The 17,037-nt window shown below is 45.6% G+C and overlaps 1 protein-coding gene across 1 annotated transcript in view; it reads left to right on the top strand.

The window, feature by feature from the left end:
* Nucleotides 1–383: 383 nt before the first annotated feature.
* The window catches only part of LOC122946852 (calpain-1 catalytic subunit-like), a 62,075-nt gene continuing 45,421 nt past the window's right edge, over nt 384–17,037 (top strand). The window contains exons 1-7 of the mRNA XM_044306711.1: nt 384–469; nt 2,000–2,206; nt 2,286–2,355; nt 9,309–9,427; nt 9,509–9,666; nt 9,747–9,918; nt 15,127–15,198. Of these exons, the coding sequence (XP_044162646.1) occupies nt 2,036–2,206; nt 2,286–2,355; nt 9,309–9,427; nt 9,509–9,666; nt 9,747–9,918; nt 15,127–15,198 (762 nt within the window). The 5' untranslated portion in view covers nt 384–469; nt 2,000–2,035. The remainder of the gene's footprint in view (nt 470–1,999; nt 2,207–2,285; nt 2,356–9,308; nt 9,428–9,508; nt 9,667–9,746; nt 9,919–15,126; nt 15,199–17,037) is intronic.

Genomic DNA, 17,037 nt, shown 5'->3' with positions numbered 1-17,037 from the left:
GAACACAGCAAACCAGTCTAAAAATGGCAAAATATTAAAAAAAAAGACGCAAATGACAATAGTAAATGACCCCCAATGTGTCTGCATTTTAGTCTTCGTTTGTATTGGTTCCGTGTCTTACAACCTCATTATGGCCGCCTGAACGAGGCCTTACCTGTCATCGGTCATTTTGTATAATTGAACTGAACTGATTCACACAGGAAATCCACTGGGAATTGTCCCACTTTGTATAATGTAACACATGTGGATACAATGTATCAGGACAGGCTGAGGCTTGTAGTTTCACAGTAACCTGCCTGCTGCGTTATACCGAGAGGCTCAGAGTAAAGACAAGGATTTCCCATGAGGCTTTGCAGGCTACTGGTTGTTCAGGTTCTCAGTCACTTCCTTGTGTAAGTCAGCGTGTCTGAATGTCTCTGGTCAGGACTGTCCTGCGACACCTTGGGTTCCTACCTTGTGATTTACTCAGGTAATGGGCTGTTTGGGAAAGTAGAGGAGACTGCAGCTCATGTAGATCATGTTGGGTCACTCTCATCTCATTTGGATGCAGTTTTTGTAGCCAAAACAAGAAGATAAAAAAATGTAGTATCTGTGCTATAAAAGTTCCCAAACTTTATCCTACTTTCCTGATGTTGGGGGTCATTTACAAAGACAGGCGTTTTAAGCCGGTCTTTGTTTCCCCCTGCGGTAGCGGAGGGTCCGTGTGCCAAAAGTAACAGTTACTCCAGACCCTGACTGAAGTCGTTTTTCACCAACATTTAAGCCGGCTTCCTTTTTGCGACTTTTCAAATGCAATATTTTGTCACACTGGTGTTTTACGCCATCCTCGCTACTTAGGAGCAAATTTACTAACATTTACGCCTGGAAAATGTTGGCAAAAAACTCAGGGGGACACATTTAGTGTTTGCGCCTGTTTTTAATCTATAAAATTCTCTTTTATTTTTAGTGGAATTTACTACTGAAATTGCGCCAGTTTTTTAACTGTTGCGATTTTTTTTGCCGACCTTTTTTTGTATTTGGCGCCAGTCTAATTTCTACGTCACTCCAGGGCTGGTGTACTTTTCGTCATCTGTTTTCAGTGATAATAGCCAACTTTTTTTGCAATAAAAGTTGCTGTTTCCTGTCGAAATGTGACTTTTCTCCGCAAAGATGCGATTTATTTTTTTTCACGCGCAAAAAAATTAGACCAGTCTAAGTGAATATGAACCAGATTGTATCATAGAAAACGGGTCCGTCCCCAACGGATTTCCGGATCCGTTTGGCTCAGTTTCGTCAGACGGACACCAAAATGCTGCAAACAGTGTTTTGGTGTCCGCCTCCAAAGTGGAATGGAGATGGAACGGAGGTAAACTGATGTATTCTGAGCGGATCCTTTTCCATTCAGAATGCATTAGGGAAAAACTGATCCGTTTTGGACCGCGTGTGAGAGCCCTGAACGGATCTCGCAAACGGAAAGCCAAAACGCCCGTGTGAAAGAGGCCTAATACAAATACACCTTGTCTAATTCATCAGCTTCTGTGCGACTTTTAATAAATAAATAGTCTGTAAAAGAAAGACAGCCGAATGAAATACGCCAGTCCAATCTTATGGCCAAAAACACGCAAACTTGATAAATAGGAAGTGGAGTACTTTTTCACTCCAAGTGTACTGTCAGAGATGTGCCTAATTTATGACAAATTGGCCTGTACTGCAACATTGAAATTGCAACACCAAGAAGGACAAGTCGTAAGGTTCTGCAACAGGTGTCACTAAGATCTCTAGATGATCACATTTTCAAGCTCTAATCTGTGACAAGTGGGAAAAGCATTAACTTTTCAGGGCTCCTTTGGAAAATAAGAGGTAGAATCTGATTGGTTGCAACTGGCAAATAAGCCAGTTTTCCTTTGCACCAGTTTTGATAAATCTCCCCCAATGACTCTTAATGCCCTGGGAGCCCAATATGTGTCTGCTTACTCGACAGCATATTTTTACACTCAACCTTATGTTTACTTATTACCAGGTCATGGACATGTGCTAATGTTGGTTGTGGCCAGTCATGGAACCTCCTCCAGCCAAGAAACTGAAACCTACAATCTCTCCATGTGAGAACCTAGTTCTAGAAGCGCCTGTGCCACCATCCTCCTCCTCAGGGCCCCTCTTTGAGGACAACACCTTTCCTCAGGATAAGGCTCTACACATTGATGGAATCAAGTGGAAGAGACCCAAGGTCATGAATTGTACTTACCTTCTAACTTTACACAACTAATGTCAAAACATGTGTCCTTCATGCTGTTTTCTCCTTGTAGGAAATCTGTCAATGTCCCCGCTTTATAGTAGATGGAGCTACCAGGATGGATGTGTGCCAGGGTAACCTGAGTAAGTCTGTGCAAGACCTATTTCAAGACTCATGCAAATCAGTATTTTAGAAGTCTGGGGTAGAACCTAGTCCATGTCTTACTGATAATGCCTACATAACATAGGATCCCCATTTGTACCCCACTATTCTCCACTAAGCTGTGCTTCCTGCTCCACTCAAGAGCTAGTTCCAGGGCCCCAATGATCAGATATTGATGACCTATCATGAGGCTAGGTCATAAAAATCTGAGGACCTGAAAAACCCTTTAAAGGTACTGACTAGTGCTTTGAGAAGTCCACAAAATGGCCCAATGACATAGTGTTGAGGTGGAAGCAGCATAAAGAGACCACAGAGTGGCCCAGTGACATAGTAGTGAGGTGGCAGCAGCAGCAGGAGGAGACCACAGAGTGGTCCATTTACATAGTGTTGAGTTAGCAGCAGCATGAGGAGGCCACAGACTGGCAAGGTGACATAGTGTGGAGGTGGCAGCAGCAGCAGCATGAGGAGGCCACAGAGTGGCCTAGTAACATAGTGTTGATTTTGCAGCAGCATGAGGAGGCCACAGAGTGGCAAGGTGACATAGTGTGGAGGTGATAACCTAAAAAGTCACACACATACTGTATATAATTGATAAATCTTTATTAATAGAAAGACACAATAATTGGTACTACATATACAACGGTTTCAATTAGTGGTAAAAAGATGCAGGAGGATAAAGTGATAAGTGCACGGAGCCACCAAAATAATCCTAAAACTGGTATGTCAGATAAGTCAGATGGTACATGAAATAAAATAAGACAAAGTGTTGTCTAAACTGATGTGATGGATGGTTATAATACCAATAAATAATCACACAGAAAGCACAGCGTCCCTATTACGCCACCGCAAGTCACAAAAGAATACATAAATCGCAATAATATTGCAGGGAAGTCAGCAGGAGTGATCACAACACAGTGATCAGACGCTGATCCGCCTGCAACCAGCAATACAAAGTACAATTGACGGTGGGACAACCTATAGTGACCAGAAAGGATAGGATGATGGCTCCTTGCCCGACGCGCGTTTCGCCTTGCTTCTTCAGGGGGCGTAGGCTTCATAATCCGGTAGCCTTTCATCTTGAACTTCCTTAGGCTCTTAAAATTCATAATGTGTTTCATAGGCCTTTGTTAAATAGATATATTAAACCTTTGGAACCGTCTTCCTTGCCACCAGCTCCTGTCATGGTGGAAGGTAGTATGGAATTTCAGATCGTCAAGATAATTGACTCTCGAGTTCTCCGTAGATCTCTTCAGTATCTTGTGCACTGGAAGGGTTATGGACCAGAGGAGAGGATGTGGGTACCAGCATCTGACGTGAATGCCAGTCGTTTGGTGAAAGCCTTTCACAAGTCTCACCCAGATAAGGTCGGTCCTGGGTGCCCAGAGGTCACCCGTAAAAGGGGGGGTACTGTCACGGACATTCCTGTGACAGGTGCCATGAGATCGGTGAGACTGCCAACACCTGGTGTGATCTAACAAGTTCTTTGTGGATCATTTTGTGTCTGTGTTGTTTCTGGTGATGGCCACACCTCTTGCCTTAGGTGTTGCTCATGGTCATTTACCCTTTCCTATTTATTGGGGTTTCTTTCACCTTCTGGTGCAGTCTATTGCTTCTGTCTTGTTTTGGATTGCTGGTGTCTGGATCTTGGCTGAGTTCCTGTGCTTCCATGGCTATTTGAAGTTAAGTGTCTTTTACCTTTTGTTTGTTGTTTGGGGTTTCTTGTCTTTGGTGTTTAGGCCTGAGGGAGACTCCTGTTCATCCTACCTTTTGGAGGAACAGGTTGTCTCTTGTCCTGACATTAGTACCAGGGTCCTACAGGGTGAATTAGGACTTTAGGTTCCGGTGTATGAACTCGCCTACCTCTGGGGTCAGTTCATATTGGCAGTAAGTCAGGACTTGGATTAGGGTTTCCCCAGGAGGTGACCTGCTCCTTTCCCTAGCTTCCAGGTCTTTTCCCCTATCCCCTTGCCCTCCTACGTTTGGTGTGGGTTTCCCTCCCACACCGAAACGTGACATCCAGCGGATCTTCAATGTGGGGTGGCAGGGTGCTGTCCAAGTATGCCACCACATGCTGGTTCAGGTTCTGCTCCAGGTCTAGCTGCTGCTACTAGTGAGTAGTTTCTTCATCGACTTTAGACTCAAGCTGCTTCTGATGGAGCTGGGACTGCTCCTACCCCCTACCCCACCCCGCCACAGCAGCCATGGCAGTGGAACGAGAGCGCAGAGGGCCCCCTGGTTAAACCTGCGAGAGGATGGACGATGGCGCAGATGGGCAGTGGCCAACTGACTACATAGGATGTCTCTATAGTAGTTCAGTTTGTCCTTCCTTTTAGCAGGTGTAATAAAAGGCCCCCAAAAAGGGCTGTAAATTTCTCACTTCACCACACAACGGCTAATAAGCCCTTTTTCCCATTAATACACGCCAAAAAAAGGCTCTAGAACATATAACTGCACCGCACAAGGGCTAATAAGACATAGAAATATTTCCTAGTAATACACCCTGTTAATAGCTGTATCTCACAGCACTTGCACCCCAATAAAAAGTATGGTTTGCTGGAATTACAGAGGTATCATCTATTGCAAACCTGAAAGCAGCAGTATAATAGCAATTTGGATCCCCAATCAGTGCAGTAAAGTGTAATAGGATTGTTCCTATTACCCAGGCTGTACACTCCCCTATTGGAGCAATATGGAAGATAATCAGTATAAAACTTAACTTTTAATAGATATGCATATAGAAAAATAGGTCCCAATATAAGATACTTAGATATTGACTAAATACATCTATAGAGTATTGGTGAAAGACCCTTAATACATAATGACACTTAGTGGCCAAGAGTACTTAAGTTAGTATATAACAGCACAGTGCTCAGTGGCACCTCAAAGTGTAACTATTGGTCCTACCGCTCCAGTAGAAACGATCCTTGTCCACCAATGGCCTCGCAATGGTAGATGTCGTCCGAGGCTAAAGAGGATGGCAAGGAAGGGTTAGGGAGGCTGGCTACCTTGCCCTAAAATGCCCTGCAAGGTCCTACACTAGACCCTGATCACCCACGACCAGGTGCTACAGGAACCTAACCCTGGAATTGTGCGCCCTAGTAAGCCCTACATGCACGTTTCGCTTTATGATGAGTAAAAAGCTCATCAGGGGAAACGCTCAGTTTTATACTGATCCTTTGGACCAACATATTCAACCTACCTCTATTATATCAAATTTGCCATAAATGCCATACATATATACGGTAACGCGACCACATATCAGCGGCCGCGCATATGACAGGGGCTGGGGAGAGCGTCCCGGTCACCCGGCAACCAAGTCATTCTGGTCATTATGAATCAATGAGACCGGACGTGGTGACGTCATTGTATTCACCATCGTCCGCTTAGCGCTCCGTCCTTCAGTCATGTGGATATATCTAACCGCTCATGCGCGGACTTGACATGCAATGTGACGTAGTAAGGGCGGGACGCTAACCAAACCTCGCTTTGGGGCTAGCGTTTAAATAGTGGCAGGATCCACCGCCGCCGCCAACTACATCAGGTCTATGCGCCATTGCTCTTGTAGGAGGAAGGACATCTTCCATATTGCTACTTGATTTTGGTGGTAATAATCACACATTTGTTATCAAATTGGTTTTGTACTCCCCTATTGGACCCTGTTCTGCTTCAGTACTGTGGAATAATTCCTCCCTATCCTTTCCCTACACTTCTAATGATCTTTCCCTGAACTTCTATTCAGCAAAATAAAAGTTTTAAAGTCTTTTCTACCACTGTCCCTAGCGCCTGCTGACGTCTCTCCCTGCACTAAGTGCAGTGTGCCGCCCCCTGGGGCCCTAAAGGAAAAGTCCTGAGTACCCAGGTGTAGGAATGGCCGAGTGGTATAGCGTGGCCTAAAATGTCCCTTAATGTTTTGTGTCATGGTGCTCCTACCTGGATACGGCTGGACCCCAGGCGTTGGCTCTGAAGCAGAAAAATAGGGGGGAATAATTGAGGAATTGAAGAAATAATTGAGTTCAGACCTTGTTATGCAGTTGAATAGCAGCTTTACTTTGGTAAACATTCATCAGACACAATCTTCCAACATTGTCTTGGTCCCAGCAGTCTTTGCCATTAAAACTCTGGCAGGCAAACTCAACTGTACCGACAGGGTAGCTGTATAACTTAGCTTCTTCTTTATGCTGCAACTTCTCTCATTGTAGTCTGTCTCTAGAATAGGCCAGGGAACACTCCTCCTGGCTCCTTGAGACTCTAAGCTGTGGCCTTCACATCCAGCAGAGCTGAAGGTGCTCTGGCTGGCTTGGCTTAGTCTGGGCATGTCCAGCAGAGACGTGCCCAGCACACCCTCCTTCCCCTAGCAGGGGTTAAGCTAGACTGCTTCAGAAACTGGTCCCCACCCTTCCTGCAGGAAGTGGGACTCGCCCACTCCTCCACAGAGGGGGGTGTTAGAATGGAATGAAAGGTTCAATTCTCTCTCTGTAGCTCTGCCATATTTGCTGCCACCTGCTGGTGAACCAGGCACATTACACATTAGAAATAGGAATGCACATTGTGAAGGAATTGGAATAAATGGACAAAATTACATTATATCAGCGCATTAAAGACAGTAGCGGGGTGAAGAAGTGGTAATGCCACTCTGGGGCGTTTACATAAGTACACTGGAAAATGGCTGAATCCAAGATGGCTGAGGCTATTTATAGGGCTGGCTGCTGATTGGCTGCATGCATGGCATTGTGGGTGATCCCTCGTTACCAGAGTTTTTTGCTCCATGTCCTAACATGTGCAGCATGAAAAAATGCGATTCGTTACCACAAAGCAGGAGGAAATTCGGAGCGAATATAATTTTTTCTGAAATTCGGATCGAATTCCACTTCGTCAACTTCGATTCGCTCATCTCTAACTAGCATCCCTGCCATATACAGTACAGACCAAAAGTTTGGACACCCCTTCTCATTCAAAGAGTTTTCTTTATTTTCATGACTATGAAAATTGTAGATTCACACTGAAGGCATCAAAACTATGAATTAACACATGTGGAATTATATACGTAACAAAAAAGTGTGAAACAACTGAAAATATGTCATATTCTAGGTTCTTCAAAGTAGCCACCTTTTGCTTTGATTACTGCTTTGCACACTCTTGGCATTTCTTGATGAGCTTTAAGAGGTAGTCACCTGAAATGGTCTTCCAACATTCTTGAAGGAGTTCCCAGAGATGCTTAGCACTTGTTGGCCCTTTTGCCTTCACTCTGCGGTCCAGCTCACCCCAAACCATCTCGATTGGGTTCAGGTCCGGTGACTGTGGAGGCCAGGTCATCTGGCGCAGCACCCCATCACTCTCCTTCATGGTCAAATAGCCCTTACACAGCCTGGAGGTGTGTTTGGGGTCATTGTCCTGTTGAAAAATAAATGATGGTCCAACTAAACGCAAACCGGATGGAATAGCATGCCGCTGCAAGATGCTGTGGTAGCCATGCTGGTTCAGTATGCCTTCAATTTTGAATAAATCCCCAACAGTGTCACCAGCAAAGCACCCCCACACCATCACACCTCCTCCTCCATGCTTCACGGTGGAAACCAGGCATGTAGAGTCCATCCGTTCACCTTTTCTGCGTCGCACAAAGACACGGTGGTTGGAACCAAAGATCTCAAATTTGGACTCATCAGACCAAAGCACAGATTTCCACTGGTCTAATGTCCATTCCTTGTGTTCTTTAGCCCAAACAAGTCTCTTCTGCTTGTTGCCTGTCCTTAGCAGTGGTTTCCTAGCAGATATTCTACCATGGAGGCCTGATTCACACAGTCTCCTCTTAACAGTTGTTCTAGAGATGTGTCTGCTGCTAGAACTCTGTGTGGCATTGACCTGGTCTCTAATCTGAGCTGCTGTTGGCCTGCGATTTCTGAGGCTGGTGACTCGGATGAACTTATCCTCCGCAGCAGAGGTGACTCTTGGTCTTCTTTTTCCTGGGGCGGTCCGCATGTGAGCCAGTTTCTTTGTATCACTTGATGGTTTTTGTGACTGCACTTGGGGACACTTTCAAAGTTTTCCCAATTTTTCGGACTGACTGACCTTCATTTCTTAAAGTAATGATGGCCACTCGTTTTTCTTTACTTAGCTGCTTTTTTCTTGCCATAATACAAATTCTAACAGTCTATTCAGTAGGACTATCAGCTGTGTATCCACCTGACTTCTCCACAACGCAACTGATGGTCCCAACCCCATTTATAAGGCAAGAAATCCCACTTATTAAACCTGACAGGGCACACCTGTGAAGTGAAAACCATTTCAGGTGACTACCTCTTGAAGCTCATCAAGAGAATGCCAAGAGTGTGCAAAGCAGTAATCAAAGCAAAAGGTGGCTACTTTGAAGAACCTAGAATATGACATATTTTCAGTTGTTTCACACTTTTTTGTTATGTATATAATTCCACATGTGTTAATTCATAGTTTTGATGCCTTCAGTGTGAATCTACAATTTTCATAGTCATGAAAATAAAGAAAAGTCTTTGAATGAGAAGGTGTGTTATGTTATGTTACTAAGTCCTTGTATAGCGCTCTAGAGGAACTCAATCCGATCGAAGCGCTTGTCGACGGCTATATTGGTGGGCCCCTACGTCATCCTACACAAAAAGCCAGGTCTTAACCAACTTCCTAAATTCCAGGTAATTTGATGTTGTTCTAATGTGTTCTGGGAGGGAGTTCCAGATCTTGGGGGCCAATACTGAGAAACGTCTGTCCCCCCCTTGTCTTGAGGCGGGTTCTTGGCACCGACAGAAGGGAGGCTGAGGTTGTGTCCAAACTTTTGGTCTGTACTGTATATTATATATTTCACAGTACCTGTTATTTGTTATATATGTGTACTTCATGCATGGTCTTCATTCCAATCTGGGATGGGTAGTTATAATGAAGGCTCCTCAGTGAAAACTTTACTTTACAGGTAATTGTTGGTTCCTCTCGGCTGTGGCCTGTCTTTCTCTGTACCCGCAGCTGCTAGAACAAGTAGTCCCCATGGATCAAGATTTTGGAGATGGCTACAGCGGAAAATTTAGATTCCGCGTAAGATACCATTCATAAAGAAACCGTTGGACGCCAGTTGGACAAAGATAAGATATAAAAGCTATTATATCTCTTTTATAGTTTTGGCAGTATGGACATTGGGTAGACGTTATGGTGGATGACCTTCTGCCTACAGTTCCCGCCCAGAGCAATGGGAGGACTCAATATAATCTACTTTTTGTGCACTCTAAGGACAAGGATGAGTTCTGGAGCTCGCTTCTGGAGAAGGCCTATGCAAAGTGAGTACCATGTAGAATGCTCTATAGACAAACTGGGTTCATATAGGTTTGGGATCATACCTTGATTGTTCTTGTTGCAGACTGAAAGGTGGTTACTCTGCTCTTCAGATGGGATTTGCAGGAGAAGCTTTGGAAGATATGACTGGAGGTGTGGTGCAGAGCTGTGATACCAGTGGCCCAATGTCAGACTTGTGGAGTCACCTACACAATATGCTTGAGCGAGGAGCTCTTATCTGCTGTGGGAACACTCAGGTAAGACATCTGCATCTTCTACAATGACATGCACCTCCAACAGACACATGACCTGACGTCGCCATCTGACCGTACTGTATACATTTTTTTTATGTATGCTTCTTCATGGAAAAGTGCAACACAATGTTGGTCTTAGGTGTGGTTCACGCCCCATGCAACGTCTGTGTCACACCCCCACGTATGATGTACCATATAGTACCCAAAGAATACAGTCTTACACTGCCCAAATAGCATTGCCAAAGTGCTGCCTAAATGACACTGTCCACTGTCAGTAATAAAAGGTGGAGCGCCCTATGCAACTGCACAGGTTCCACAACCATAAGGCTGGCCACACAAGAGAAAATTGTCAGCCAAAAGCTTGTTCACCTGACATTGATCTCCCCCTATTCCCACCACACACACATACAGACGTGGACAAAATTGTTGGTACCCTTTGGTCAATGAAAGAAAAAGTCACAATGGTCACAGAAATAACTTTAATCTGACAAAAGTAATAATAAATTAAAATTCTATAAATGTTAACCAATGAAAGTCAGACATTGTTTTTCAACCATGCTTCAACAGAATTATGTAAAAAAATAAACTCATGAAACAGGCATGGACAAAAATGATGGTACCCCTAGAAAACACAGAACATAATGTGACCAAAGGGACATGTTAATTCAAGGTGTGTCCACTAATTAGCATCACAGGTGTCTACAACCTTGTAATCAGCCATTGGGCCTATATATATGGCTCCAGGTAATCACTGTGTTGTTTGGTGATATGGTGTGTACCACACTCGACATGGACCAGAGGAAGCAAAGGAAAGAGCTGTCTCAAGAGATCAGAAAGAAAATTATAGACAAGCATGTTAAAGGTAAAGGCTATAAGACCATCTCCAAGCAACTAGATGTTCCTGTGAGTACAGTTGCACATATTATTCATAAGTTTAAGATCCATGGGACTGTAGCCAACCTCCCTGGACGTGGCCGCAGGAGGAAAATTGATGACAAATCTAAGAGACGGATAATCCGAATGGTAACAAAAGAGCCTAGAAAGACTTCTAAAGAGATTCAAGGTGAACTTCATGCTCAAGGAACATCAGTGTCAGATCGCACCATCCGTCGTTGTTTGAGCCAAAGTGGACTACATGGGAGACGACCAAGGAGGACACCATTGTTGAAAACGAATCATAAAAAAGCAAGACTGGAATATGCCAAACTACATGTTGACAAGCCACAAAGCTTCTGGGAGAATGTCCTGTGGACAGATGAGACAAAAATCGAAGTTTTTGCCAAGGCACATCAGCTGTATGTTCACAGACGAAAAAATGAAGCATATCAAGAAAAGAACACTGTCCCTACTGTGAAACATGGAGGAGGCTCTGTTATGTTCTGGGGCTGCTTTGCTGCGTCTGGCACAGGGTGTCTTGAATCTGTGCAGGGTACAATGAAATCTCAAGACTATCAAGGAATTCTAGAGAGAAATGTACTAGCCAGTGTCAGAAAGCTTGGTCTCAGTCGCAGGTCATGGGTCTTGCAACAGGACAATGACCCAAAACACACCGCTAAAAACACCCAAGAATGGCTAAGAGGAAAAAATTGGACTATTCTAAAGTGGCCTTCTATGAGCCCTGACCTCAATCCTATTGAGCATCTTTGGAAGGAGCTGAAACATGCAGTCTGGAAAAGGCACCCTTCAAACCGGACACAACTGGAGCAGTTTGCTCATGAGGAGTGGGCCAAAATACCTGCTGAGAGGTGCAGATGTCTCATTGACAGTTACAGGAAGCGTTTGATTGCAGTGATTGCCTCAAAAGGTTGCGCAACAAAATATTAAGTTAGGGGTACCATCATTTTTGTCCATGCCTGTTTCATGAGTTTATTTTTTTACATAATTCTGTTGAAGCATGGTTGAAAAACAATGTCTGACTTTCATTGGTTAACATTTATAGAATTTTAATTTATTATTACTTTTGTCAGATTAAAGTTATTTCTGTGACCATTGTGACTTTTTCTTTCATTGACCAAAGGGTACCAACAATTTTGTCCACGTCTGTACATGTTCGGCGCAGCTGAGGATGCATGTGTTATCAGTGGGATATGGGAGAAAGGGGGTTCCAGGCACCTTTGGCAGAAGCTTATCTCCCCAAGAACAAAATAATATTTAAAATTCAACTCCTGAAAAGTAAGATCTCTGTCCTGGGCAAGTCAAGATTGAGTCCCTGTGTCCCTGGCCCAGTTAGAGTGGCCAGACGTCCAGCTTTAGGCCGGACAGTCCGGTTTCTTGGCTCCACGCTGTGGTGTCCTCCTTTTCTGTGGTTCCTCACTCAGACAGCAGCATTTCACTGTCTGAGGGTGACGTGTATCCACAAACCGACTGACTGAGGCTTCCCTCACCCCAAATCAGTCACTAAAGCTGGCGGACATGAGGGGGAGTGAAGCACTCCGGGGCCGAGGAAGGGGTTATGCCATGATTGATGTAAAAAAAATCAGGCATCATATAGTACACTGCAATCTCTATCTAAAACCAGCCCTGTTCCTCACATGGATCCAGAGATCTCCACATTCATTGCTCCAATTCTTCTGCTAGATTCTCTTCAGCCTGGCAGACTAGGGGACGTTTCCTTTATGTGGTAGCTCTTTCCTTTCCACATCTTCTAACGTAAGATGGAGCTGGAGACTTAGGCCTCATGCACACGACCGTTGTGTGCATCCGTGGCCGTTGTGCCGTTTTCCGTTTTTTTTCGCGGACCCATTGACTTTCAATGGGTCCGTGGAAAAATCGGAAAATGCACCGTTTTGCAGCCGAGGCTGTGATCAGTGTATCCTGTCCGTCAAAAAAATATGACCTGTCCTATTTTTTTGACGGACAACGGTTCACGGACCCATTCAAGTCAATGGGTCCGTGAAAGAACACGGATGCACACAAGATTGGCATCCGTGTCCGTGATCCGTGGCCGTAGGTTGCTTTCATACAGACGGATCCGAAGATCCGTCTGCATAAAAGCTTTTTCAGAGGTGAGTTTTCACTTCGCGAAAACTCAGATCCGACAGTATATTCTAACACAGAGGCGTTCCCATGGTGATGGGGACGCTTCAGGTTAGAATATACTGAAAACTGTGTACATGACTGCCCCCTGCTGCCTGGCAGGTGCTGCCAGGCAGCAGGGGGCAGACCCCCCCCCCCCCTGTTTTTAACTCATTTGTGGCCAGTGCGGCCGCCCCCCCCCCTCCCTCCCCTGTAGTTAACTTCTTGGTAGCCAGCCCCCCCTCCCTCCCCTGTAGTTAACTAATTGGTGTCCAGTGGGCCCCCCCCTCCGTCCGCTATAGATAACTCATTGGTGTCCAGTGGGCCCCCCCTCCGTCCGCTATAGATAACTCATTGGTGTCCAGTGGGCCCCCCCTCCGTCCGCTATAGATAACTCATTGGTGGCCAGTGGGCCCTCTCCCCTCCCACCCCCTCCTAATTAAAATCGCCCCCCTATCATTGGTGGCAGTGGTGAGTACCGATCGGAGTCCCAGTGTAATCGCTGGGGCTCCGATCGGTAACCATGGCAACCGGGACGCTACTGCAGTCCCGGTTGCCATGGTAGCTTAGCAATTTGTAGAAGCTTTATACTTACCTGAAGAGCAGCGATGTCTGTGACCGGCCGGGAGCTCCTCCTACTGGTAAGTGACAGGTCTGTGCTATAAGCAATGCGCCGCACAGACCTTTCACTTACCAGTAGGAGGAGCTCCCGGCCGGTCACAGACATCGCTGCTCTTCAGGTAAGTATAAAGCTTCTACAAATTGCTAAGCTACCATGGCAACCGGAACTGCAGTAGCGTCCCGGTTGCCATGGTTACCGATCGGAGCCCCAGCGATTACACTGGGACTCCGATCGGTACTCACCACTGCCACCAATGATAGGGGGGCGATTTTAATTAGGAGGGGGAGGGAGGGGAGAGGGCCCACTGGCCACCAACGAGTTATCTACAGCGGAGGGAGGGGGGGCCCACTGGACACCAATGAGTTATCTATAGCGGACGGAGGGGGGGCCCACTGGCCACCAACGAGTTAACTACAGGGGAGGGAGGGGGGGCCCACTGGACACCAACGAGTTTACTACAGGGGAGGGAGGGGGGGGGGGCGGCCGCACAGGGGAGGGAGGGGGGGGGGGGGCGGCCGCACTGGCCACCAATGAGTTAACTACAGGGGAGGGAGGGGGGGCGGCCGCACTGGCCACCAATGAGTTAAAAACAGGGGGCAGTCATGTACACAGTTTTTCAGTATATTCTAACCTGAAGCGTCCCCATCACCATGGGAACGCCTCTGTGTTAGAATATACTGTCGGATCTGATTTTCACGATGTAGCTCATATCCGACAGTATATTCTAACATAGAGGCGTTCCCATGGTGATGGGGACGCTTCAAGTTAAAATATACCATCGGATTGGAGAAAACTCCAATCCGATGGTATAAAAGAACTCCAGACTTTACATTGAAAGTCAATGGGGACGGATCTGTTTGAAATGGCACCATATTGTGTCAACTTCAAACGGATCCGTCCCTATTGACTTGCATTGTAATTCAGGACGGATCCGTTTGGCTCCGCACGGCCAGGCGGACGCCAAAACGACTTTTTATTCATGTCCGTGGATCCTCCAAAAATCAAGGAAGACCCACGGACGAAAAAACGGTCACGGATCACGGACCCACGGACCCAGTTTTTGCGGGCCGTGAAAAAAAACTGTCGTGTGCATGAGGCCTTAAACTGAGCACGTAACCAGCTCAGAGAGGTGGACAAGAAATTAGGAAAAAAGTAAACAGCAGGTGGCGCTATACAGATATGTTTTATTGAATAGCTCACTGGCTATATTACATTTTTAATGACATGCGATTACAAAAGTATTCAGATGCAGGTTCTGGTTTGAAAAATATAGAATGTGTTTCGCGGCACAGCCCCTTTAAGGTTTTTTCCAGTCTTTTTTTTTTTTTTTTGCCGAGCACTGTCACTGGAAGAAGGCGTGGCTTAGCGGGGCTGGGGAGTGGCCTAGAATGTCTGCCTTTTTGGGGTGAAGCAAGTGGCCTCCCTCTGCACAGGTGTATAGGCTTTGCATAGAGTTATTCTTTAAATATGGCATGTTAGCAAAAAAATGTTTTTGTCTGTAATAAGTGAAAATGTTCAAAATTTCCATGATCCTTATAATTTCTGTATATTAAATTGCAACTTTTTTCCTATAGGGAGAAATTGAAACTTCAAATCTAATGGGAATTCTCAGCTATCACATGTACTCAGTGACAGGGGCAAAAGAGGTAAGAGTCACATCGGGTCCCATGATCCACTATAAGTGAAAAAGCAACCAATTAGAGATTAGCTGTCCAAATCTTTTTTTATTTTTTATTTATATTTTATTAGTTTTAGTACAAAAATTCATATCGATATTACATTTATGATATTATAAAATCCATAAGTCCGTCAATTCTGATTTGTGAGCATGATTAACAATAATTTCATATAGGTGCCCATAATTGTGTAGATATTAAAAATCAAATGGAGATCTCACATACTGGGGGAGAGAACAGGATTCACTCAGCATCCAAGGCTTAATAAAGCGGATACGCGAAGCATCTCTTTTAGCGTAATATTATCCATAAAGGGCAGGGATCAGAGGCGCCCAGACGGCTGCCAGGCAGCGAACGCGCACCACGTACGCTCTCCTCCAAACATGGGTGAGCACAATCGGAAGGATTAACAATCATGTGACCAGTCACCTGATACTCACATAAACCATACGTAGCGGGCTTACGGCGATCTTTGATCACAAACATTTCATAGAGCAAAAGAGGGGGTCCAGCAGTCTTCTGTGGCAATGGTGGACAAACCACTCGCATATTTTACTGCCTCATCCCCGTATGATTAAAATTGAGTATTAATGCCCTGCATAACCGTGCCTCACATGTATTCACATTAGTATCTCGTATGCCAAAGGACTCGGATCGAGTATCACTCGACAGTCACCGACAATTAAAGAAAATATGGACAGAGACACAACCAATGACTGACTCTGTCCCATTAAGAGGACACATAATAGCACCCATACCACACATGTGTCATATCGCTGCCCGCAGTCCAACCTCATGTCTGACAGGAAGAAGCGCGTCTCGGGTCGCACCCGATGCCCAGCCCCCCCGAAGTCCCGAGCCCCGGACCCCCGCCCATAAACCGCACAGTATTATGGCTAGATCCACACTTTAACCATTATTTAATGCCGGTAGGTCCTGCCATCCTCCAGTATTCCTAGAGATACTCCAGTGCTCAGGTGAAACTTCACATTCTTCAACAATTACAATTCATATAGAAAAGACCAGACTAATAAGATCTGATGGGCTCAATGGATAGACGGTGTGCTCCATGTGTAGTGTACGGGAGAGTAATACCCCGTCACTACTGAAGGGTCACTTGGGTATTGTCGTTCCCCCTGTATTTAAGGGGAGGTTGGTATAGAATATCTTATAATGTCATGCTATGTATTTTCCTGTTACTGTGAAACGTGCATTTGCAGGCCGGCTAGGGTGTAGTTCCAGCTCTGAGTCACTAGAGGGAGCTAGGGAACCCTAGGTTATATAAGGCCCAGTCAGGAAGGAGTGGCAGGAGACAGACTGTGGGAGCAGAGGTCAGAAATGATCCTGTGTCTGAGAGAAGGCCAGGCTATGGGCCTGTGAGAGCAGTGCAGGCCTGAAGCCTGCCGGCTAGGAGAGGGTAGTAAAGGCCCTGTAACCGGGTTCCGGATCCAAGGAAAAGGTTCCCCTCCTGAGTCACCATCCGTTCAGCTGAAGCAGCATAAGCGAGCCACAAGCCAAGACACAGATTACCACAGAGGCCGATCAGATAAAGCGAGAGGTACTCAAGATAACAGAGGAGGTACTAGATAAGGACAGCTTCAAGGGTACGCCAGATAAAGGGCATTAGACCTTGGAGAGAAAGTCACATGTAGCAGGACCAGTCAGGAATAGTGTGCAAACCGCCTGTACTGCATCTCCTGTAATCAACACTCTGTATAATGCCTTGCTAAGACCGGCCATTCTGTACTCCCAAGAACCAGCTGTATCCACTGATATTCAGTAAAAGTTCCAGTTTTTGTTGGCTATCCT

Source organism: Bufo gargarizans, chromosome 9 (genome assembly GCF_014858855.1).
Source record: "Bufo gargarizans isolate SCDJY-AF-19 chromosome 9, ASM1485885v1, whole genome shotgun sequence".
NCBI classification, from domain to species: domain Eukaryota; kingdom Metazoa; phylum Chordata; class Amphibia; order Anura; family Bufonidae; genus Bufo; species Bufo gargarizans.
Note: the sequence above shows the minus strand (reverse complement) of the source record. Positions and strands in the feature narration are given on the sequence as shown.